We start from the raw sequence: 25,536 nt of genomic DNA on the forward strand, positions 1-25,536 counted from the left end.
TCACGTCAAGTGCGAGGATGGCTCTTTTGCTGTACGTGTCCAGCTTATCGATGACTTTTTCCTTGATTTGCAGCAACACGTCTTGCGCGGACAGGTGAGCTCTAGATCCGAACATAGTGTTTAGGACGTGTCTGCTGTCTTCGAGATAGTCGATCATGCGGTTGTGCACCATGTGCTCGTAGAGTTTTCCAGCACACGAGGTGAGGGATATAGGTCGAAGGTTCTGCACGCTGATGGGCTTGTTAGGTTTAGGTATCATGGTTACCTCGGCATGTTTCCATTCCGGTGGTACTTTACCTTGTTCCCAGCACTCGTTGTGTTTTATGAGCGCGTCTACCGAGGGTCGGTCAAGGTTCCGAAGTGTCTTGTTGTTTATGCTGTTGTACCCCGGCGCCGTGTTGCGGGTGAGCTTGCTCAAGGCTCTCTCGATTTCTGCTTTTGTGAAGGGCCGATCCAGTTCTATATTTGGGTTGCCTCGATACTCCTCGAAGTGCGAATATACAGTTATGTTCCGCTCCGTACCGAGGAACTTCTCCTTCACTTCTTTGATAATGACTTCCTCCTTCCCCGGGCGGTTGTGTATGAGTCTCTGCACTTTCTGTTTTGCGGCGTTATTGTTCTCCCTCTTTGATAGGAGAGTCTTGATCACCGCCCAAGTGCGCTTGCTGCTTAAGGTACCTTGAAGCGTGTTACATGTTTCGCGCCAGTTCTTTTTTTCAAGTTGTTCAGAGGGCTCTTGCGTTTCCCTGATCAGCTTAGAGATTCGAATTTTGAGCTTCCGGTTGCACTTGTTACGCTGCCAGCATTTGGCGAGACCCCTCCGCGCTCCCCACAGGTGGAGCAAGTGGGGGTCGACCACGGGGATGACTTGCGCCAGCTGGATTGTCCTCGTATGCTTCTCGGCTCTTTCCACGACTCCTCTGATCCATATTTTTATGTCGTCTATCGTCGCATTAATGACGCTCTCATCTTTGCGAAAGGCCTGCCAGTCCGTGATCTTGGCTTTTCCGATCTTCATCGTTGCTTTGTGGTGCGGAATGATCGTTTGCACTATATAATGGTCGCTACCCAGATTCTCGTCCATGCAGCTCCACTCATACAGTTTGAGTCCGTGTATGAATGTGAGGTCGGGGCTGGTGTTTCTAGATACACTGTTGCCGATGCGCGTGGGTGTCTGCGAGTCGTTGAGTAGCGTGAGGAGGTGTTGTTGGACTACGTTGCGCACGTCTTCTTTTTTCTTTGAGGTCGCATAACCCCAGGCCACATGGGGAGCATTAAAATCTCCAACGACTATGAGCCCGTTACCCTTGCTCAGCTTCTTCACCTCTCTCATTAGCTTGTCTAGATCCTTTAGGTGGTCCTTTGGTGGGCTGTACACGTTTAACACAAAGAGGCTTTGCTGCTGTTTTTTCTCGGGTACGATTTCGACGAGGGTGTGTTCGATGCGATGTTGGATGTCGTGTCGTTGAGCGTTGATGGCCTTCTTAGTCAAGATTGCTGTCCTCGTTTTACCGTCAGTGACGTGAGTGAGGTAACCGCTGACCTTGAAGTCTTCAGCTTCGGTTTCTTGTAAGGCTGTAATATCTGGGTCAAACTGCGTGCAGAATTGTACAAGGTTGCTTCTCTTACTTCGGATAGAATGAAAGTTCCATTGCCAAATTTTGAGCCGTGGGTGTTGCCTGTAGTCATCTTCCTCTTTAGTTAGCCTCGCCATCTTGTTCGCTTAGGGTCTGCATTATCTTGGCTTCTTTCGCAGGGTACTTAGGTTTCTTGCGAGCATTATCTCTTTCTTCTAGCATGTGGATGCGTTAACTGCGAGTCTGCCTAGTTGGAACAGATTCATCTTAAAGCTTTATGTGCGCAGTCAAACAGGAACGAAGAATAGAAGCAACACAAGGACGAGCGCTTGGATGCGTTGACTGAAAATTTCTCCGGATTGTGTCATTTTGGTCTGTAGAGCCTGAATCTGGTTCTCTATATCGTTCTTGAGAGATCGGAACCCAGTCTGTATCATCTGTGTTACCTTGTTTTGCGTAACCTGCGTTACTGTGGACAGTGTGGTTTCCATCATGACGGTCACGTTGGCGTTGATGTGGTCTTCAAGTGTCTTGAGGTCGTTCTGGGTTATCACCGCTTGGTTCGACAGTGTTGATGGCTCTGGTCGTGTTGGTGATGATGGTGGGGGTGAGGGCGAAGGCCGCGGTAGGTGTGTTTGCGATTGCTTGGTCTGTTCTCTCCGTAGTTGTTCTATTTCTCGCATCAGGTATTCGAGCTGTTTTTCTGTGCTGGCTTCCTTCTCTTGTGTCTTCTCCTTTTGCTGTTCTAGCTCTCGCTACAATTCATCGTCCTGTTTTCGGAGAATCATTATCGTGTCTTCGTACCTCGAGTGTCTTATGGTTTGAACGCCATTATTTTTCCTCGACGTATGATTGTGCCCTGTGACGACGTTGGCCCAGCTTACCTTGCGCTGGGTGTTGTCGCGTTGCACACCCGTTGCCGTTGTCCGGGGGACGCTCTGTTGTCTTTCCCTCGATCGCGATCCCAACTTGGATCTTGGATCTTTTTGTCTGCTCGGCCTCATTCGGTAACTGTGGCGATGGTGACATGGTCATCATGTGGTCGTTGTCGCTGGTAGGTACTACGCTGGCCTGGTACCACAAGCGTCTCTGTCTCGATCTTGACCGCTCCCTGACTCTCAACGGGGCGGGGCCGGTTTCAGCTTCCTTCGACAGTCTCTACTCGCCGTCTCATGGGGCATTCCGCAGAGCTTACATTTCAGTTCGCATTAGTGGTTATTTGGATCAGCGTTGTGTTCTCGGCAGTTGTCACATAGTTCATCGTTTGGATTAGGGCAGACGTCTTGTCTGTGTCCTATCTCCCCGCGAGATCTGCAGTACTGCACTGACTTTCGGTAGGGTCTGCAGCGGGTGAACGTACATCCAACTTTAACGTAGAACGGAACGTGCCGGCCCTCGAAGGTGATCACTGCCGACGTCGATCTTCCCACCATTCTAGCGTACAGGATTTTGCACTTGTTGGTCGTTGCTAGTAGATCTACTAGCTGCTCGTCGGTGGTGCCTTTCTCTATTCCGTAAACAACGCCATGTACAGTGCCCGGAATTGGCTTGAGGTACGGTGTGACTTCGTATGTTGCGTGTCCTATTTCGATGCTTGTTATTTCTGCTAGTTTAAGTGCGCAATCCTCTTCTTCGGTACTTGCCAGAATTAAGTTTTGTTGCCACGGTGTCTGTATGATCACCTTCGCATAGAGCTCCTGGGGTGTGACTCCGCATGCTTGGGCTAATCCTCTTGTTATCACTCCGTCTTTCCAGTCTGACACTTTCACACCGGCTTTAGGTCTGTAAACAATCTTGTAATGGTTTTCTGGTAGCGGTGGGGTCGTTGGCAAGCGAGGCCGTGGCTTGCTTGCGTTATTGTGGCCCCACGGCTTTGGAGGGGCTTGCCGTTTTCCATCATTCGTGTTCTGCCCCGTGCTGGGTTCGCATGAGAACTCCTTCTGCGTCTTCGACGTTGCGACGGATTCTTTCTTCTTCTGATGTCGCGCTAGTATCATCACCCACGGTCCGGTCTTGCATAGTGTTTTTCCGCTGTTGCTGTCGAACGTCGGCTCCGTGTCGTTCATCTCTGCTTCATTATTTGTTATTCCTGTTATGGAGTTCGTTCGGTCAACTTCCATAATGCTAGGTTGCCGCTACGTTTGAAGAGAGAGAAAAAATTTAAAAAGCCGTTGTCGGGCGGCCCGGCGTGCACGTGGATCTCGAGGCACGAGGCGCGAGGCGCGTGGCCCCGGCAGCAGGGCTCGGCGATCGCGAGTAGGCCTAACTGGGCACGGCCGTCACCTTGCAAGTTTCAGGATTAGTACTTGCGTGAAGAATAAACTCAGGTCGGTGTGCGTGGTCTGTGTGAATGGCGTTTCTTGTGCTGAGTCGAATGCTGCGGACAGTCAACCGTTGCGAGGGGGCGATCCGCAGGAATTGCAAGCTGAATCGGGAGCACATGTAAAGCAAGTCTGCTCGACATGTAGTGCGTGATTGCATTGCTGTTGCTTTCTCAAAATGCATATACGCCGGGAGTCATAAGCCCTTTAAGCCGTTGGACATCGTTTCACATATACCAAGCTTCTCATCCAATCGGAAGCTGGAAGGTTCAAGCTCCATCGAGGAGGCTAAGCCTTGTGGTAATGTGCCAAAGTATACGGATAATCTCAAAGTCAATATGTTTCTTGAATAATAATAAGTGTTACATAATAACTGATAGCTGATTGGGCTTGAGGCTTCAATGCTACACATGAACCATGATAAACCCTGGAGCATTTCACAAAACAACATACCACAGAAAATGCGCGAAAGTGAATGCAGTTATAACAATTTACAGAGAACAGAAGACGCATGCATGCATGAAAAGCACCGTAAGAAAAGCGCCAAGGAAGGAGCTTTCTCGGTTCTCTATATTGACACGTGTACTGGTCTTTATAGGACGACACGATTCACCGCCTAACAAATCTTATCGCACAGCGCAGGACGCGCCTGCATGTATCGAAAGTTTCTGTAATGTTATCGATGCTTCCATCCGCTGTCTGTGACCGAACCTTGTGTAATCTAATTGCATGTGTGCGCGACGCGAATAGTGTAGAACTCTGTGGAAGACACGCGGGTCCCAGCGATTTTACTCTGGAACATTCGACGACTGATGTATAAAAGCCGATGCGCTTGACCCGCTCATCACATTTTCGACGATCGCCGACCGTGTTCACCGCTATCGTTGTACTATAAGGGTAGCCTGTTATTGTGGGCACAGGTTCGCCCAATAAAAGTTAGTTTTGTCTTTCACGGTATTGCTACTGTGTTCTTCAACGTCACCACCCCGTGACAATATATAGCGTCCAGAAATTCATAGCCTGACATGCAAGCATCAAGGTTTAGGCGCTAACTGTTTAAAATATAAACCAACTGTAATGACATGCTAGAGAGCTCTACATGGAAAAACAATATTCAATGAAACATTCATCTTGAGCATCCACACTCAACGGGAAGCAACTTTATCTCCAAGTGTGTACGAGTTCCTCGTCGTGTTTCTGTAAGCGGACTTTCCAGGCAGACATGGCTTGACACGAGCTGCGCGCTAGTCTCCTTCTTCGGCAAAGGAATTTTCGACGCTGCGCTTGTAGTGGATTCTGCATTGGCATACTCCTCGGTTGCACGTGCCTGACGCGGCACCGTCGCCAACGCACCGTGAGTAGCAGGCCGATGGGTCACAGGCTTGGGCACCAGTGCTGCCGAAGAACGCCAGCGTAAGCACGGCCAACATGGCCACGCCCGCTAGGCTGGTCTTGCAAACCATGGCAGTAATGTTGCAGGTACTGCACAGAACGCAAGGAAAGTATGTATGCGTGAAAATTGGAAGCTACGAATCCTTGAAAACCAAATAGTTATCTTTGACAGGGTGCCGTCGACGGGCCCAGTTTTGACAATTTTTGAGCACCTGCTTGCAGAACGAAGCTTGTTGAGTTTACGGGTTCGCGCAAGGAGGTCAATAAGCTTGCACGGTTGAAATCGTTCTAATGCCATTTCCATTTCTAGTAAAGCTTCACCAGGACAAAATAAAAAGAATTGGTATACATCCACGAAGAAGAAAGGTCTAGGCGGCTGCGACTTTCCATATCCGCTGGGTACCGATTTCTTGCACATACCGGTGCACACTGTAAATGAGATTTTATTGCTATAGCAAATACTCCTGGAGCATTTCTGCCGCCGCAGTCACCGTCTCCGTGCTGTTCCGTATATATTCCGAAGGTGATAACACCGCCGCGCGCGCCCTACGCTGTATGTCCGAGTAAAACGGTACATGGGGAACCGACGATCGCGGCTTTATGTCGCCTGCGGGTAAGGGAGGCAAGCGGGGAGGAAGCGCGGCGTCTACCGTCGCGTGCGACGCGCGCAACGTTGCGAGGCGCCGGCGCGAGGGGAGGAAGGTGGCGGCGCTTTACTCCGGCTGAAACTGCTTATGGCTTATGTGGCGGCTGTGTTCGGCCGCGCGGCCGCACTTGAGAGCGATCTGCACTGGGTGCGGAGTCTACGTGCGTCGACGGCTCGTAGCTTTGTGCGTGCTGTGTGTTCTCGGCGGTCAGTTTGCGTTCACGCCATACGCGGCACGTAAGTCACTTCGCTCACTGCTGCTGCCGCGCTTCCTCACGCCAGCGGTTCGAAAGCACTGACGGCATCCTTGTTAATTTAGTTCGCATGCGAATGTTTACAAGTTGATACGGCCGATAAGAGTGCTGTCCTTACTTCATATGGCTGTCTGCCAATATGCTATCGCAAACAATGCTTCGCCTTTCGCGCGAATCTGCGACTTCATTTGAGGCTCACTGCTTACGTAACCGCACAATAATAACACGATTAACTTGCAACACTCATTTCATTGCATGTCTTACCAGTGTAACTGCATCAGGCACTATATGATGTGACGATGTGCGGGAAAGTACCGGGTTTTCTAGGTCAAGTCCACTATAATCAGTAAAAAAGTTAAATAAAAATTAACGTATCTTGTGCCCCTAATATGGCTGGTTTTATTTTCTTTACCCGCAATAAGTTACAACGTGCGAAATGGTTGCTTGTTTTAATACTTGGCCGTGATGTCTGTTTATACAACTGTTATTTTACACACGTTACTATAACTGCGATTTTGCTTCGTCCATGTATTTAGCAAACGTACGGATGTGAACTAGTTGTTTCGTGGCAAGAAATTATGTAATTTGCTACGAGAAACGTATGTCGTCAACTTAGAGCTTCTCAGTTTTTCGGATAATTGAACTTACAGAATTTACCTGAAAAGACCGCTATAGACCCCAAAGACCCAAAACTGTTGTTCTGTTAGGATACGCACCACCATTAAACTTGGCGATGAAAAAGTATTACAGTGTAATACATTATCCAAAACTTTTCTTGACTACTATGGATTACACACTGGCGTTCTAGCGATACAAAAATCACGTAGCTCCATGATTCGCAAAGTCCAATGTGCGACCCTTTATTTCAAGTGCGCAAGCAAATATCGCTCTCATACATATCGCCATATATGGCAAATTAAGAATCGTTTTCGGCAGTGCTTTTTGAGTATTTTTTACATTTATTTATTAATAATTCCCCAAAGGCATTCATGGAAGGATACATTGTTCGCAAACAAAACAACAATAACAAAAAGTAGCAATATAAATACAGGATATACGTGCTACAGTAAACGAGAAGGTACAGGGTAATCTATCAAGGTATGATTATACTAATACACAATATTGGCGAGGGCAACATAGCAACATAAATAAACACGTGCGAAAGTACCAGCAAAATATGCATAACATGGGTTATACTTGAGTTCTACAGGGCAGGACCGCGCGATAGTTCCTGATATTTAGTAGAGTCAGGTTCCGTTGCAATGTTCGATGCTACATTATTCCAATCAATTGTCGTTAGAGGTATAAATGAACGCGCGAAAGACAATATGCGACAAGTGATTCGTTTAACTTACATAAATGATGGTGGTGAATAAATATAGTTGCGAGTGGTTAAAAAAGTCACCGCTCAAACATGTGTAACTGTATAGTATATGAAAAAGTGAAAGGCGAACGGTTTCACGGCGGCTGGATGAAAGTTCCATCTTGGCCCGTTGCTTTACAGATTTGACACCGGAGTAGCGCAAATAATCTGGAAATTTAAATCGGACAGAACGATATTGAAGCTAGTTGATGTGACTGCTCAAGTATGCTTGATCAGGATCCCAAATAGCGGACGGATCTTCAGTCTCTCAGCTAGTAAGTGTAGTGTACGCGATTTTACATAACTGCTTAGGTGCCTGTTGAAGGGGACGGTTTAAGCACACCGACTAGGCGTTTAATTGAAGCCAAAGTTGGATTAATGTGATGGTTCACCGTTATGTCGGGCCTGAGCTGAGGGTCAATATATTTGTAAGTGACACGTCGTATGTTCAACGGAGCTATCACCTAAATAATATGAGGTAGGAAACGAGAGCAATCGATTAGAAGATGACGTAACTTTAGTTTTAGCGCGATTAAGTGGCATTCACCAGGACGAGCACCATGAATTTATGACGTCGAAGTCTGTTCGCGGAGCCTCACGGTCACGATCAGCGTTGGTACAGACACTGCGATATCCTCGAGCCACGAAGAGTGTTGACCGCTGTTCAGAAGACGTACAAGAACCATTCGTGGCAACATCAACCCAGCTACTTCCTGCACTATTGGCGCCCTCCCTCTTTCGGATCGACACTACACAGTTACATGCAGAGGACACCACTTGCCGTTTAGTCCACGCTGCGAAGAGAACCGCTCAAAATGCGAGCACGGGAGTCGACTGCAGGAGACGACCACGTCGCTCTTATAGTTGCCGCACTGTCGCTGCCACTCACCTGTCGCACGATATACACCGCAGAAAGTTGCGGCAACATCAAGAAGCGTGCAAGCACTTCCAAGGGCGTTCGCTGAGTGGATCTTCTGTATACGAGCAAGAACTCAGTGTTGTTGCTTTTTCCTTGTCACTTGGATCGTCAACTTACAGACGAGTTACAGCGTCGGCCGAGTTGCGGTCTTGCTTGACGACGAAGGGGCCTTTCCGTGAACGAGGAATGCGCTTAATTTTTCGCTGCAAGCTTTGGCGCAATAGAATTTATCCTCTCGGTGGGTGTATAAAGAACTTCGAGGGGACGCCCTGGAAGGCGCTCAGCGCATGATAGCAATTAACGACAACAGCAACGCGTTTATGCGTGGGAATTTCAGGAACTGTCTGGTGCCGCCCATGAATTCCGGCGAGTCGTACATCATAAAGTAAACACACGCTCACGGCCAGGCACTGCAGACGCGTTTAGCGTCCGGAATTATACGTTGAAGTGTTTTTTTTTTGTATTAATGTAGCAGATGACATAAGGGGCACGCTTTATTGTACTTCAACCATAACAAGGTTGTGCATAAATGAAGGAATGCTGTAGAGAAAACAAGAACTTCAGTTGTTGCGATGACGATCAGATTGGGTTTTCGATTTCGAATTTGGGGTCGACTTTCTTTGAAGAAGCGTACGACATTTGGGCTATTGGTTCTCCACTTGTGCGCTGTTTCTGCTGGAGAACATTGTTTACAAGTCAGAATCTCACGAAGCAAGCGCCGCGGCCTCCTTTTATCTCTTATCGTGGGCGTGTTGTATATGTATATACACTTTTCTGGATAAAACTTGAAGTCGAAAAAGGAAAGTGTAGGTAAATCACAGGCTTTTATAGGGACACGAAGAGAGAACCAAGCCATGCTATGTTACTAAATTACTGTTCTAGACTGCGAACTAATTTCCGCCCTAGTGTAAGTTAGATTGTGCTGTGCAGTACCGCAAAAAATGTCGATATCACCGTTAGAAGAGGCATGGTAGGCAAAAAAAGAAAAGACACATAGGAAGAAGGAAGGCGGGATACACTGCCATGATCTACGTGCACCAGCATGTCGCGAACCCGTGGGGCCTATTGATTTTTTTTTACAAAAAATTCACGTACGTTGCATACGGGTCACCCTTGAATTGTCGGCGCTAAATTGTAAAATAAGTCCTAGATTCTAAAATATGTCCAAGTTTGGTCGTCATTATCGCTTCTAGTAATCTAACGCTTACCGACGAAAACATATTTCCAAATAATTATCTGTTAGTCTACAAACTGCTCCAGCATTTCCCTATAATATCCCTCTGAAGATCCAGCTGTACTTCGCAAAATGCTTTCCCAATCCTAAGGGAAGAAGTTTTCAAGGGCATCCTGAAGGGAGGAGAACACCTCCTGCTGGCACTTGACCTAAAAGGGGCCTTCGATAACATCTCTCACGAGCCTATCCTCAAGGAACTGATCGACATCATATGCGGGACGCGCTTCTTTAATTACGTCAAATCGTTCCTGACGGGCCGGACGGCAACCATTGGAATAGTCCAGACTCGATCGGATACGATTGACGTGCCGAACAAAGGAACACCGCAAGGGGCGATAATCTCCCCGATTCCCTTCAACGTCGCGATGCTAGCGCAAACCAAAGAGCTGGGGAAGATCCCCGACCTAGGTTACGCCCTGTACGCGGACGACATCATGCTCTGGGCCATCAAGGGCTTCCTCGCGCGAAAAGAGGCGACCCTTCAGGAGGCCGCGACGGCTGCGGAGAGATTTGCGGCAGCGAGTGGGATGCGTTGCGCGCCCGAGAAGTCGGACGTGGTCCAGGTGCACGGAGGAGGAATCTACAAGTCCCCCGGCCCTATCGACCTTTATCTAGAGGGCCAGAAGATCACGGAAAGCAATAAGACTAGGATTCTGGGTTTTTGGATACATAGCAACCTGAAAGCCTCCAACACCATCCAAACTCTAAATTCCGCCACCAACCAGATCTCGCGGATTACCAAACTAATAACAAGAAGCCGCAAAGGCATGCGAGAAGAGGACATGCTTCGCTTCGTCCTCGATCTGCTTATCAGCAGAGTAATGTATAGCATGCCGTATCACTACCACCGGCTAAACAAACGCGACCAAGAACAAGTCGATGCCATCATCAGAGGCGCGTACAAAACGGCCCTGGGTCGCCCTGTCACCACCTCAAACGAGAAGTTAGCGGCCCTCGGGACCCACGACACCTTCGCTGAGCTGTCGGACGCAGTTATGGCTTCGCAAAAAGCTAGACTACAGAACACGGCGGCGGGCAGAGCCATCCTCCACTGGACTGGAACGGCAACGGAGCTTCGTGCCCTCGATGGGCAGTGATCGCTCCCGCCCGAGGTCAGAGGCAAGATCAAGGCGAACCCCATACCGAAGCACATGACTCATGAACTCCATGAAGGACGACGCAAGGCTCGCGTCGAGAGATAGCGGCAACAATTCAAGGATGAGCCGTACATAACGTACATGGACGTGGCGGCGTACCCTGTATGGGCCTCTTCGCGGTAGCCGTCGTGAACGGGAGTGACAACTCCTTGACCCTCGCGGCCTCCGTCAGGCAGAGACGCCAGCTGCGGCTGAGACCATAGCCGCGGCGCTAGTAATAAAGCAACAAGACAGGGTGAAGTTCATGTCATTACCGACTCGCAACAGGCCTGCCGTAACTTTACCAACAACGAACACCACTGTTTGCGGCTCGGATTCTAGGCCCGAGGCTGCAAGAATCCCATCAAATCACGTGGACGCCGGGCCACGCGGGACTGGAGGGCAACGAAAGGGCGAACGCCTTAGTTCGAGCGCTAATCAACCGAGCGGGGCAATACCAATCGTTTCATCAATCCCCACCCCCCACCTTCGTGCCCCTGCCATCCAATTACTGCGACCGACTCGAGATCCAGCGACTCAACCGATGAATTTATCCTCCCCCTCACAGAAAGCTTAGCACTGAAGAGGCAGTAGACCTCAGACTTGTTCAGACTAACACATTCCCAACCCTACACAGATACAGCAAAATGTACCCACACACACATCGCGGCGTCGGCCCCTGGTGCGGCGACACACGCCCTACACTCTTTCACATATTGTGGGGGTGCGGGGGCAAACCTCAACACTTAAAGACGCCTAGGACGTCATTTGAGCGGTGGGAGGTACAGCTGACCGGCGATACCCTGTCGGGACAAGAAGCTCTCGTCCAGCAAGTACGTCGAGCAGCCATGGCCAGTGCAGTCCTGGGATGAGGACACCACCCACTCGACCTCAAGAGCAACGACCTCGATGGTCCAAATAAATGTTTTCTCTCTCGCTTCGTCCTATGTTCATTACAGTCCCAGTGTATTTAGTGTAGAAAGATAATTAGGCGGGCAAGTTCAAAGTGATTCATCATAATCAGTGCTCGAGCGGACGTGGATGGCTCAGGCGGCCACAGGACAAGCGCTAAACCTGTGTCCAACTCAGCGTGCAACATAGCGTCCAGCTCGGCGTTCGTCCTGTGTCCACCCGAGTTGTTCTCATCCATTTGTGTGCTACTTGCAATCTAGTAGCCATAAGCACCCTAGTCGACCTGGCCAAGAAGTTCACTTAGATGCATTCAAATGTCAGCTATTACTCTCCGCGTTCTCTAGAATAAAATCAATATATTTGAAAGAAGAAGGGGAACCGAGGGACTCGATTTTGTTAACTATGACCGCATGAACCCAACAGACAATGACGCTAAGGAAGCCTTGGCTTCATTGTCTGTTGGCTTTGTGTTATCGTCAACGTACTTGATATTGTAAGACCATGTCGTACAATTAACATGCAAGCGCCATAGATTTGTTTAATAACTCTTTTTCAGGTGGTTGCTATCGGTTTTTATTTATGCATATCAGGTACTCAACACGACGTTGCAGTAACTTGAACCTGGCGCGTGCGCAAAAGCAGTGGCAGCTGTAGACCTATGCGTGCTCAACAAAACAAAATGAAAGGCACTATTCCAGATTCACGGTCTGTGGCTCCAGTGTCGGTCGGTTATCGAAGCTACGTTTCCGGCATGTATAATCTTCGGTGCACTAACCGCACAGCTGAAAGGAAATGTAAATAACATTTCGGCGGATCCCACGCCCTTCGGGAATCTCGGTTTATAGCGGCGAAGATTTCTCCGGCGTTTGCGAGGACCGCTGCTTCGCGACGATTTGTAAGTGGGAAGCTCGCACGAAGAAGTTTGACCCGTTTTCTCGGAGGAGTGCTTTGCCCAACGTAAATTTGCGGCCCTCCGACTCAGTAGACACGGCCCGCCATAGCGCAAGCTATAGTCAAGTCAAGTCAAGTCAAGTCAATTTATTTCAGCATTTCTTTTGTACAAACAGAACAATGCTAGGACAAGCACAAAAAGCTGCTAAGCTGCAGCTTGACTGGGTGCTTGCCCCATCACTTGGCAGAAACAAGAGACAGAAAATACACTTGAGGGAGAAAAAAAATATTTACAGATTTCAAATGGTCATGTAAAAGCATGGGAAAAAACACAAAGTACATCATATAAAATATTAAAAAATCTGTAGCGACTGCTCTGTTATAGTACGTCACTGAAAAATATATAATGAACAGTAGCGCACAGAACAGCAATCACGTCCTGGGCTAGTTCGCCGTGCGGCTAATTATGCGCTCCACGCTCAGACGCCAAGTACAGCTGCACGTAATCACGGTTTCACCGGTAGGGGGTACGCAATATACACTGCAAGGTGTTTGAACCCGCGACCTCCCATCTTGCATAGAACAGCAGAAAACAGAAAATGCTAAACACATGACGTAATATAATTAGAAACCTCTCTACAAGAAAATTGAACAGAAGTACAACATAAATATTTCAATTCGATGTAGTAGTCTAATCATACAGTCAACGAACGGTCTATATCTTTTAAGAGCACCAGCGATTTAGTAGAAAAGTTTTCCATTTTTTGCGGGTTAAGTTATCTATGGTCGATATTGTCTTACACAAATCGTAGCCCACCACCGAACTACTGCGTCAGTAGGGCTACTGAGGATAGCTGAGTGCGTTTTTGGTTGAATCGGCAGTGGCGCGCGCCGTGACACAAAGGTTGTGTGGGAAGGTTGTTTTGGCGAGGATGTAGTTTGTAGACGATGCCAGCGAAGCTAAAGCGCCTCTTCCTCCTCACAATCACTCTTTCTTTCTAGCACGAGGCCAGCTTCGATGCCCCATATAGAAGGCAGAAATGTTTTGCGAGAAGAGCGCTGGGCCAATTTGATGGAAATCTATTGCATTCGAGAGAGAAGGTTAGATTATGGGGACGGAGGTAAGCGGAACGTTTATTTGGGGACTGAACTTTTTGTTTAACGACCAGGGAAATTAGTAATTTAAAGAAAACTGGAGGCGTGAAATTATTACAAATGTATTATTTTGCATCAGAAACAGGCGTTCCAGTTCTGTAAGCTGCATCTTTTGGAGGATATAAAGCAGCCAATTTTGTTGTATGAATTTACAGCTTGCGTGAACTCGTTACAACGTTAGGAGCGTATTGAAAAGGTTTCACTAGCAAATTAGACGTTGTGATTACACAATTGATAATTGTCTAATTGATTAGACAAGTAAGCGGTGTATAATACACAAATTTTGTACGCTTCATGTGTATCATTAGCTGCAGTTTAAAGAATTGGGATATCAAATTTCATCGCGGAGTTAAAGAGTTGGTATCTCGATAGTTGAGCTTTCATTTCATTTTTTGCTATTTTGAAGGATTAAAAGAAATGACCGCCTAAATAAGAAACCTGTTTCTTGCAGTCACTAGATTTTAACTTTATTTGAAATGAAACCAACCTTATCAAAATTAGTGCATTAGCCGCTGACCAAAATGATGTCTGCGTTCCGATACATTTAGATAGGAGCTCTCGATCTAAAGACGCTTCTCTGCGCTATTTCTCGACTACTGGTGTCTCCTTTATAAGCAATTCATGTATGTCTATCCATAGAGGCTGTTGTCTAACACGAAGGGATCAACAGCAAAAATGTTGTGTTATCGGCCATCTTCTCCAGGTACAATGCAGTTTCTCAACACGACAGCTTTCCAGCGTTCGGGAGTTCCCTTAGTGGCTAGTGCGTTTAGTGCACAGGTGGTTTTTATTTCTTAGTCGCACCAATATTTTAAATATTGCCGGGAACAAACAACTCAATATTATCCCTCGAACTAAATTACTCAGTGAGGTGGTCACTACTACGACGAAAAAAATAAAACTGCCGAATTGAATAATTAACAATCTTACGCTAATTATACCTTTCATTAGTTACGTTACGGTAGATATGTCAAATACCAGCTGTATCCACTATCCAATATACCAGTTGTTCTAAGCGTATTCACTTGGAACGAATTCTCGGAACTACGCCAGCTTTGTGAGGACAATTCTCATAGTGTCCGATGAAATGCATTGGCGTTCCAGTTACTTTTGTGCATCGCTGCATGGAACAGCGTTATATCTTAAAAGAGAAAATGGAACAACGGCACACACCTCGACACCGGTACACCCTCAGAGTTCGTTCTAAGTCGATGTGCCTTGCGTACTCGCCAACTACAATTCGTAGATTGAAATGTCGGCCTTAATGTAATAGACTTAAAGTTAACTCGCGTGATTATGTTAATTCTATAAGTCAGCATTCTATTTCCAGTATAAGTAATGGCCGCCTCACCGAGCAATCTAGATCAAGGGTTAAAACTGCGCTATGTGCTCCAGGCCATTTTTTTTACAAATTAGCTGCAGCTAAAAAATAAAAGACAATAATAATAAAAGGACCCCGTCGCGCACTATCGTCATACTGCGACGCCAGCTCTTCGGCGACTGCTGGTAAACAGAGCGCCAGAACACATCTCGTGTATGAGACGTATGTGCAAGCACGCCTCTGCCGACTTTCTAGCGCTCCGTTCTCAGTGAGAGAAACGGGCTTTCATCGCACGGCTGCTCCCGAAGTGTTCAAACTTAGCACGCCTCAAATGTTCACGAAGAGAAGCCGAGAACACGTCGTAGCGCGTTCTTTCTCTGTTTTTTTTTTCTTTCTATTCGTTCACCGTCACCCCCAGAGAGCCAAGCAACAAACCCGGATAGGCTGCCAAGTTTTTAGCATTCGGCATCTTGCACGTAACGGCGTCCGGTCAGCAATGTGCATGTGCCCGAGATATTTATTGCGGTGTTGAACACGGGGGAAAAAAAGAAGCGAATGCAGACAATGCATGTTAGGTTCGATCCTATAGCGCTGCGTTAGAGTGAGAAAGTGTTACAGGGAGTGAGAGAGAATGTTACGTTGCCATGCGGCAAGGCAGGTGCTGGTACCAACTGGGTAAATCGGCCATACTGCCTCTCAGCGACCTCGTTCAGCAGATGTACAATCGTCCCTCCAGCACGGCATACGCAGTTACGGATGCGGACTTCAATTTACGCGTCACAAAGTAGAAAAAAAAACATGACAGTATTTAAACTTTTTATGTCTTTACAAGCAGCGAAAAGTAAAAAAAAAGAAAAAGAAAGCACTCTAGAAGAAAGAAACGACCTCGCACAGTCGCAGTGCACAGTATGTTTCTTAATAGACAGACGGTATAAACAGAATAACGCCCTACTTGGCTCATCAAAATGCGCTTCATGTTTTTGAATCAGAATGTCCCTCGGGCTTCGTCATAAACTAGATTTAAAAAAAAAAGAAATAAAGAAAGCGCTAGTTGGGGCTGGCGCACCTCTGAGGTGGAAAGTAAGGAGAGCAATCGCTTTGGAAAAAGTGAGCTGTCGTTCATGATCAAGGACCGCGAAGCGAAGAAAGAACTGGGTCCTTACGATTTCTTTCTTTTCTTCGCAATGGTTTTCTTTTCGCATTAAAATACTACGGTAAACATCCTGGAAATCCCAAGATGACGGAGGGGAAGTTCCAGAAATAAAAACATATGGTGGAACGCGGTGAAACATTGGCGAGGTCGAATAAAATGGTCGCTTGTCTCTTCTGCATTGCGGAAAAAATTATTCTAATAAACGGTTTACCTTTCGATAACTATTACGTCTTTATTATTAGTTCATCTACTCCCACTTCTCTTTCCTCCCATGCTTAGCACTGTCTTTATCTCTACTTTGTTACCACTTTACCTCCCCCTCCCCTCTCTCCCCAGTGTAGGGTAGCCAACCGGATCTTTTTCTCTGGTTAACCTCCTTGCCTTTCCCCTTTCCTCTCTCTCTCTCTCTTTTTTCTTTTTTTTCCTTTTTATCCCGCTAACCGTAGGCTTCTTGGCCAATCCCTCGTATATAGCTGGAGTGGTAAGCTACATTATTTGTGGAGTCTGTACGTACGCATGTGGACGGACCTCGCGCAGGTTCTTGCTCACCTGCGACACTCACTCACTGCAGTTGGCTAGAAGAGGGAGGCAAGAAGAACAACTTAGCAATGCTGAAAGCGTCCTAAATAACAATCACTCAATCATATCGGTAATTTAAGTTTTTACCCAGGAACTACACTGAGGTGCTGGTGCAAAGAACAACAAAGAGAGAGAGAGAGAGAAATGTAAGACAACTACAACAAAAGCTTTGGGATAAAATCAGTATAAGAAAAACAAAACCAAAGAACAACTGCATAAACAGCGACATATTAAGTAGAAATACACAAAAGGCACGGAATTGCGGCTTCCCGGTAGTGTACGCATACGGAAGGATAGAGAATCTATGCGAAGACAGGAGAGGTGGACAGCTAGAATATAATAATAATAATAATAATAATAATAATAATAATAATAATAATAATAATAATAATAATAATAATAATAATAATAATGTCGGGAAAGTAATTGCGAATCGAGGTAACCATATTTGGAAGCGATGATTTAAATAAAAGAAAAGTAAGGACATTCCAATTATTGCAACATTCTAAGGAATACTATGGTGATGGTGACAACGTTAAAGGCAGCGCGCCCACCCACTCAGGGGAATTGGCCAAGCCGGATGGATTTCAGAGATATAGTATAAGGGTATGAATTTAGACGGATGTATATTTCATAACTACATCAAAGATAATCAGAAGAGAGGTCTTTTCCTGCACAGTAATTCTGAATGAGCAATAAAACCATCTGCAAGAAGGTCTACGACGACTTGAAGTAAGAGGACACGGAGAGCTTTGCGGAAATTGCCATGGGAGCTGTTTTGCGTTCCGTAAGTTACAGGCCTAGTTCACCGCGCGGCTAAATATGCGCTCCGCACACAGACGCGAAGTCCAGCTGCACGTTATCACGGTTTCACCGGTTGTCGGTTCACGGTGAAACCATGATTACGTGCAGCTGTACTTCGCGTGTCTGCGTGGAGCGCGTAATTAGCCGCACGGCGAACTAGGCCTGCAAGGTAGTTGCGTCCCTAATAAAGTACTACCAGTGATAGACGTTTCTAGGGCTAAATAACCAAGGGGTCACAAAAGTATAAACAACCAACGAAAGCACTCTTGAAAGTAACGTTGGGTTAGCGAAAACGTCTTTATCTGTTTATTTATTTATTTATTTTTACTAATTTTGTTTATCTTATTTATGTTATTTATTTACTTTATTTATTTATTTTATTTTATTTATTTTTATTTTATTCTTTTTTTTTTCAATCTCCGCATATGCGTACGTGTTTTACAGCGGTAGAAGTAAAACGTTCTGGTCTAAACAAAGACAGAAATAAAAAATAATTTTTGCACATCAAAAAAAAAAAAAATGTAGCAGAGCGTGGTTTCGATCCACGGACCTCTGGGTTATGGGCCCAGCACGCTTCCACTGCGCCACTCTGCTGGACGAGAGCACCGTTGAATATGGCTCTCTTTGTATGTGGAGCACCCAACCAGTCTTGCGAACATAAATGTGCTGTTTTTTTTTCTTCCTTTCTTTCTTTCTTTCTTTTTGGCTCGACTTTCTCCGCGTCAACGAACGCCCTTCCCGCACAGTCGACAAGAAGGTCTCAAATTTTCGCACTTCTGTGTGCCACCTCGACAGTGACTGCTACAACGAGTGGGCGCGTCTCGAGTGCGAGCAGTGGCTAAGCAGGGGCCGCGGTTTCGTAGGCCTAGCGTTCCCAGTAATAATACATGCTAATTATATACGTGAAGTCGTCATCGACCTCGTGTCCATATTTATGCAGAGGCTTATGAAGCTAGCTTGTAAAAAATGAATTTCGTATAGTTGGACTTGCAGACGTGATTTGCTAATCGTAATAAAACTGTTTGGGTGACAAAATCACAAAACGATTTATTTCGAGGTAAGTCCGGTCCCGTGTGGCTACAGCACGGCTCCGATATGCCATGTATACCAGGGTCTCCTGGAAGGCGTGCCCTTTCCTTTTTTCCCTGTGCATAGCAGCAGGCCAGAGCATGCTAGCTCACGCCAACTTCTCTGACTTAGTAATGAATTATTTCTCTCTCTCTCTCTGCGAACATGACGGTGAGCCCAGGACGTGAAGCGAAATTTAGGGCTAGTTTTGCCTTGCGTAATAGATAAATCAAAGCTCGTTAGGCGAAAGGTTTCCTTACTTGTCAAAGAAGTTACTTTTCTACACAAGCGTTTGGTCTTTTCTATTGTTTTCTTTATTTCATCGTGTACAACATGTGCCTATAAGTATGTGTGTCCTATGCTAATAAACCAGTTGGAAATCGGTGCCCTCTGGGTCTCGTTTCTGCGGTCTTCCCTTGTCTATAATGTTATGTGCGTGCGTGCGTGCGTGCGCGCGCGTGTGCGTGTGTGTGCGTATGTGCGTGCGAGCGTGAGTGTGTGCGTGCGTGTGTGTGTGTGGTTGTGTCTGCGTGCGTGCGCGTGCGTGCACCGTTCACCTGGGGGACTGGAATCTCGGAACAGACAGAGATAAAGAAGCGCTTCCAATATTTTAGACTTACAGCCATACATGCGCAAGCAAGACGTCGCTCTCACTAACAAAGAAAGAAGTGCACTTCCTACGCATACGTTTCCAATAATAGTGACCGTCGGGTCTGTTTTGCCATCTTTCTTGTCGACCGGGGGTGGACACGCGCTTTGTGGAGTAAAGCGCGAGAGCTACAAGTGTTGTTATTTCCCGGAAATAAATCGTCGCCGGAAGTTGGCGCTGTGTGTGTGTGTGCGTCTTGTGCATGCATCTGCGTCCCTGAATTATAGATAAAGCCTTCACGACGACGACCCACCTATAAGACCAATTCACAACACAGATCGACTGGTTGTATTCATAGGAGTAAGGAGGCACGTTTGCCTGAATAACTTTTTGAATTGCGTAACGCAATCATTTTCGAGGACGTTTGGTTCACCACTTATGAAAATTTCTTTCCGAGCAAGGAAATAAAGCTTTGGCTGCCGCCGTTGCGTCCTCACGTTATATTTTTAATAATTTTTGATCACTTTAATCAACCTATCATACGATTCGTGAGTTAATTTGCCCACAAATTCAATTCTATAGGATTTATAGGCTCCTTTCGCAGAGCCATGTGCAGAGGGGAAAAAAATTCGTCTCACTGTGAGCAGATAAACTAACTCGAGTGGTTGGCTCGTCAAGCCCAGTCTGCTTAACCAGTCTCATAAATTATTGCTTAAACGTGTACAACGAAGAACTACGTCAGACAATTTCTATTGAGAGCCTCCATCACTGAACACGAATTGAGTGAAAAGTGAGCTGTGTCGGTTCGTCCCTTAAAAATGCTGCACCATGACGAACAGCACCAAAGCAATCTCGTAATTCAAGCTTATAATAGGTCATTGTCGCATACCTTGTGAGACTGGGGAGAATGAATTACTGGAAGGTTCTTTTTTTCTTCGTTTCCTATCATAATCAATAAATCAAACAAAGAATCAGTCAAAGAATCTTTATTGTTTCTTATGCGTATATTATACACATGTTATTTTTATACAGGCGGGGCTTCAGAGCCCTTTCGAGGGCTGTACCAGGGGTCAGTTTTTTAACATACGTCAATCATTACATGCGAATTACAAGGCAAACAAAAAACGAATGCTACAATAGATTTGTTACAAATACCTGCAAGACGTCCTTTTTTCGATAACGTGGTTACTGTAGTAAATTAAGCAGATTAACGCGAACAAGTTGCTTATATAAATAAAATGATGTGGAAGATGTGACGCCTTACGCTAAAGTATTGCACGGTTTCGCGACAATATAAGAAAATGAATATAATCCATATTTAGCCCGTATGTAGGGTATGCATAATGGAACGGTTGAGGTATAACTTAGTGAACATGTGGGTTTTTGATATGTTAACATTATTGACGGGCGTAGAACATCATTGCGTAATAGTCTGTGAGCAAGTAGTAAAGCTATATAATTCATTCGAATTGTTATGGCTCGCGTGTTAGTAGTCCGTTAGCACCTGAAACTAAGTCTGCTTTTGTATAAAAAGAAGCGCAAGTAGTGGTGAGTTCTGTGCTACTTTGAGAGTTTCAGCGTAGTCAGGTAGGTTAATCCCTAAATTGCTGTAGCATATGTAATGTGCGAATCTCTGAGAGAATAATATAATGGTAACAATGTATTTAACGAAAAAGTGTAACGTAACCTGTAAAGATTAGGTATTTTCTTGTAAATCTTAAATATTGTTTCCTGACTATCTGTGTGTCATGAGAGCTGCGCGTTCAAGTGGACACCGAGAAGTTTTGTACTGACTCTTTCTAATGGTGTGTTTTATTACAAACGAGTCATTAGACGTAAGATAAATAAAAAAGAATGTTTTAAGGGCAAGTATAATATAGTTACTTTTCGCGGCCGTTAGCGAGAAATTTGTTTGCATTAAGTCAGAATAATAATCTTTTTAGGGTTGTTGTAGCTTCGTCGTGTAGTTCCTTTTCGTTTCTAGTTGTTATAAATGTGTTAGTATCTCCTACGTAAAGGGTACATTCTTCAGATGGGATGGATGGCAGATCATTAATGTAAGTGAAGAACAAGAATGGCCCTAGCATTTACACTTCTGGAATAACACTATTCATTGTTCATCATGGTGGTGACACATCATTTACTCCGACGTAATCCAGAATGTGCTAATTTGGTTAGCAATATGCCATGGTTAAGCATATTGAACGCCTTCCTGGGGTAAACGAAAATACATATTGTAAGTTACTTTTTTTATTTAATTTAGTTTTTCCAGCAATATTAAGCAGGGCATAGTCTGATGATTTTGCCGTCCTATATCCGTATTTCTCAGACGTGTATAACATATGTATCTAAAAAAAAGAAATTATTGAGCCTGCGAAACAGTTCCTCTTGGGAACTTTGACGAATGCTGTCAGAATGGCGATCGGTAGGTAATTCGCGGCTTTCATCTTGTTACATTTTTAAAGACTGGAATAATTTTGGCAACCTGTAATTTCGAAAGAAACCTGCCAGTTTCAAAGCTATCATTGATAACATGAGCTAAGGGTGGAGCAAAAAGTGTAGAGAAGCTCTTTATAAGTTCTACTAACATGCCATCGTCACCTTTTGACTGCGTGGTTTTCCATCCAATAAATATTTTTTCTCAATTTCATCGTAGGTTGCAGGTGAAGGAAAAAGGAATTCAGATTTCTCGCTCCAGAAAGGAAAGTACACGTGTTGTAGCAAAAAATTAGCAAGGGGGTCATTAAAAGCATTGAATGTAGCAATACTATTAGTTGTAAAGGCAATATCGTTGAGTAAATTCCTGGCACACTGTTATCCGTCGTTTTCTATGTTATTTTCTACGTCATATGGGTGATTTCCGTCATATATGTAGAGGCGGCTTAAAGTTACGCCGAGCTGTGTGCTGCGATCGGCAGCGATGTGCATTTTTAAAACCTTATAATAAATTACACGCTTTACGCGGATCACTTAAATGTGTCAATTAATGATCAGAAGGACCTACTCTAACGACCCAGTACATTTGTAGAAAATCGTCAAAATCGCCTCAGGGTCCCTTTAAGTAGAACCCTTTTCGTAAGCCACCACGTTTCTGCCCTGTACGTGAGTACTGGTAAGACGCAGCAATTATACACTTTTCTCTTGAGGGATAATGTCAACCTGCTGCTCATGATCTGAGAATGCCTGCCAAACGCACCCCAGCCCATTCTTATTCTTCTGATTATTTCAGTCTGATGATCCGGATCCGCGGTCACTACCTGCCCTAAGTAGATGTATTCCCTTCCACTTCCAGTGCCTCGCTACCTATCGTAAACTGCTGTTCTCTTCCGAGATTGCTAAACATTACTTTAGTTTTCTGCAGATTAATTTTTAGACCCACCCTTCTGCTTTGCCTCTTCAGGTCAGTGAGCATGAATTGCAATTGGTCCCCTGCGTTACTAAGCAAGGCAATATATATCATCAGCGAATCGCAAGTTACTAAGGTATTATCCATTAACTCTTATCCCCGATTCTTCCCAATCCAGGTCTATGAATACCTCCTGTAAGCACGCTGTGAATAGCATTGGAGAGATCGTATCTCCCTGCCTGATGCCTTTCTTTATGGGGATTTTGTTGCTTTCTTTATGGAGGACTACGGTGGCTCTGGAGCCGCTATACATATCTTTCAGTATTTTAGCATACGGCTCGTCTACACCCTGATTGCGTAATGCCTGCATGACTGCTGAGGTTTCGACTGAATCAAACGCTCGTCCATAGCACCCCCCATAGCTCACATCATAGCTCACATATGGGGGTGCGCTATATATGGGTCAGCTATGGGTGAGCTACTTAGGTTTCGAAATTTCTAAAGGTCTAATAAGGTGGCTGTTGTAAGTGTTACGCTTGGCTTCTAGGTTAGCGTTATGCGATTGTCGCGTTAACTTTTTATGCATTTTCTTCTTGTTATTATTGGAGCGCAAACAGCCTGTAGTTCTACATGGTTTGCGTTTGTAATTACTTCTCGTAACTGTGATAGCCATCTCTCGAACCGTCATGTGACGTCACAAAATGTTTAGAAACGTATTATGTTTATCCTCATCTAGATCCTGCAGAATACATCTCTTGCCAGTTTTCGCGTGCTAAAAAGTGGAAAACCTTCATTTAAGTTGCGCGTGTGACTTTAAATTTTGTTGTTTGATTATTCGGATGTGATATTGCAACAACTGGCAAATAAATGATCAGTAATGTGACATGAGATGGCACCTGTTATAAACATTGGCGATAGTTGACTAGTCATAATGTGGTGACGCATACTTTGTCGCGAGCTAGTTATACGAGTGGCATATGTTATTAATTGCAACAGGCTTTCGCGAGCGACTATATCAGTACGAAAATCAGTACAATTCGTGCAGTGGTTTAGGGCAACGTCAATATTGACACGTCGCCCAATAAAATGACGTGAGTGTTATAGGCTCATTGCAGGTCTCAAGTATCTTTCGAAGTTCTTGCAAAAATATTTCTGTTTTGTTAAGCGGTGACCTATATATGACACCTACCAGCGCTTTTTTAATAGTCATGGGTGATAGGTAGCCTTCCGGGTTAATATCAGGTTGAATTTCAATAAACAAAGTTTCACATAAGTCTGACGTAATGACAATGTCTCGCCTGACGGAATAAGATGTTGATGATTTGATATAAAGCCATATACGCCTCCCTGCGATGGCACAGTGCGCACCTGATCTGACAACAAGTTCGATATGCTTGTCATTTCAAGTTGATAGCCTGGTAAATGTTAAAGACGTTACTGAGCAAAGTTTCAGAGAGTACAATCAAGTGGAATACGCGCTTTAGAGATACGTTCAAATGAAGCAGTTCATCATAGTGCTTTTGCAGGCTACGAATGTTTGGATGAGATAGTCATACAATAAGAAGCAAACAAACACTGACACCAAGGGCAACATAGGGGAAATTACTTGAGCTTAATAAATTAAGTAAAGAAACGAAAAATAATGGAAAATCGAGTGGATGAAAAACAACTTGCCGCAGGTGGGAACCGAACCCATAACCTTCGTATTTCGCGTGCGATGCTCTACTAATTGAGCTACCGCGGCACTGTATCCCCATCCACTATATTGGGTATTTATGTGTCCTAGTAGAACCTTGGAAGTGTTAACCAGCGCCGCCACTCACAGACCTTGGCGGCGGACGTGGAACGTCCTTTTTTGCCGCAGGCGTCACGAGAACGTGACGAAACGCGTGACCAGAGCCGGACAAACCTTATGTTGGTTTAAAGAAGAATGGTAAAATGTGAGGCTCAAAACACCGTCATCCTATATGGCGCGAAGCATCGCCAGCACCGCATTTTTCCTGTCGCAATCACAAATATAGTGCTCAAGGAAATGGGGGTTTTAACATGGACGCAAGCTTTCGCGTGTGCGAGCTGCGGGTAAAATGTATATCAGCGCCTGTGTCCCGACGAAGTGGGTCAGTTTAATGAGGTTGTGGGTGCAAGAACACGTCGCAACAACAAACATAGAGAAAGAGCCCCGACGCTAACTGTCACAGCATGGGCCAGAAAGGCAGATGCTTCTCGTTTGTGACCACACGTTTTGCGGGCTGTTGCCCGGGCGCTGAACGCACGGAACGCTCATACGACGATGTCGTACCGCTTCCTTGCCACGTGGCTCGTCGCCCTTTCTGCGCTGACTTTGCGTCCCACCACGTTCGCGGAGGACGAACTCGCACTGCTGGCCGGCTTGACACCCGTAAGTAAAAACCCCATGCAAGCGATCTTGCGCGCGACAGCGACAAGCGACGCGGTGGAGATGGCTGTCGCGTTCGCTCGTGGCCTACAAGTCGTATACCCCATGCGAGCGATGACTTCGAGCGACGTCTCCCCAGTGTTGCCGGTATGAAGGCAGCAATATAGGCGCCGAAACTAGCGTGACGCGTGCTTTATTAACTTGAGTGGATGTGTTTTACTGTAAAAAGCAGCATAAAATATTTCTGAAGGTATCCCAGTAGGTTCTTATCCCTGCACGTATAAAAATTCAATCGTTTGCTCGTTCCGTGCGGCAACCGGAAGTACTTGAGTTATGTACATCCAGTTCCGGCTTCGCGCTATTGACTAGTCGCTCATAGCACTTCCGGGCGACGAGCGACGAATTCTAGATTTGCAGAACCGAGCGATCGCGCGACAAGATCGAGCGATCTGTTCAAGCGACGGCCTGATCCGTCTCTCGA

General features: G+C 45.7%; 1 protein-coding gene and 1 non-coding gene across 2 annotated transcripts in view; one reads left to right on the forward strand and one right to left on the reverse strand.

Moving 5' to 3' along the window:
* The first annotated feature begins 10,071 nt into the window (after nucleotides 1-10,071).
* Nucleotides 10,072-25,536, forward strand: part of LOC142586230 (gastric triacylglycerol lipase-like) — a 43,427-nt gene continuing 27,962 nt past the window's right edge. The window contains exon 1 of the mRNA XM_075697482.1: nucleotides 10,072-10,269. Coding sequence (XP_075553597.1) covers nucleotides 10,072-10,269 — 198 coding nt within the window. The remainder of the gene's footprint in view (nucleotides 10,270-25,536) is intronic.
* On the reverse strand, nucleotides 18,180-18,251 carry TRNAM-CAU (transfer RNA methionine (anticodon CAU)). Its single transcript has one exon. It is a non-coding gene; the product is annotated as a tRNA-Met (tRNA).

Source organism: Dermacentor variabilis, chromosome 6 (assembly GCF_050947875.1).
Source record: "Dermacentor variabilis isolate Ectoservices chromosome 6, ASM5094787v1, whole genome shotgun sequence".
Lineage (NCBI taxonomy): Eukaryota > Metazoa > Arthropoda > Arachnida > Ixodida > Ixodidae > Dermacentor > Dermacentor variabilis.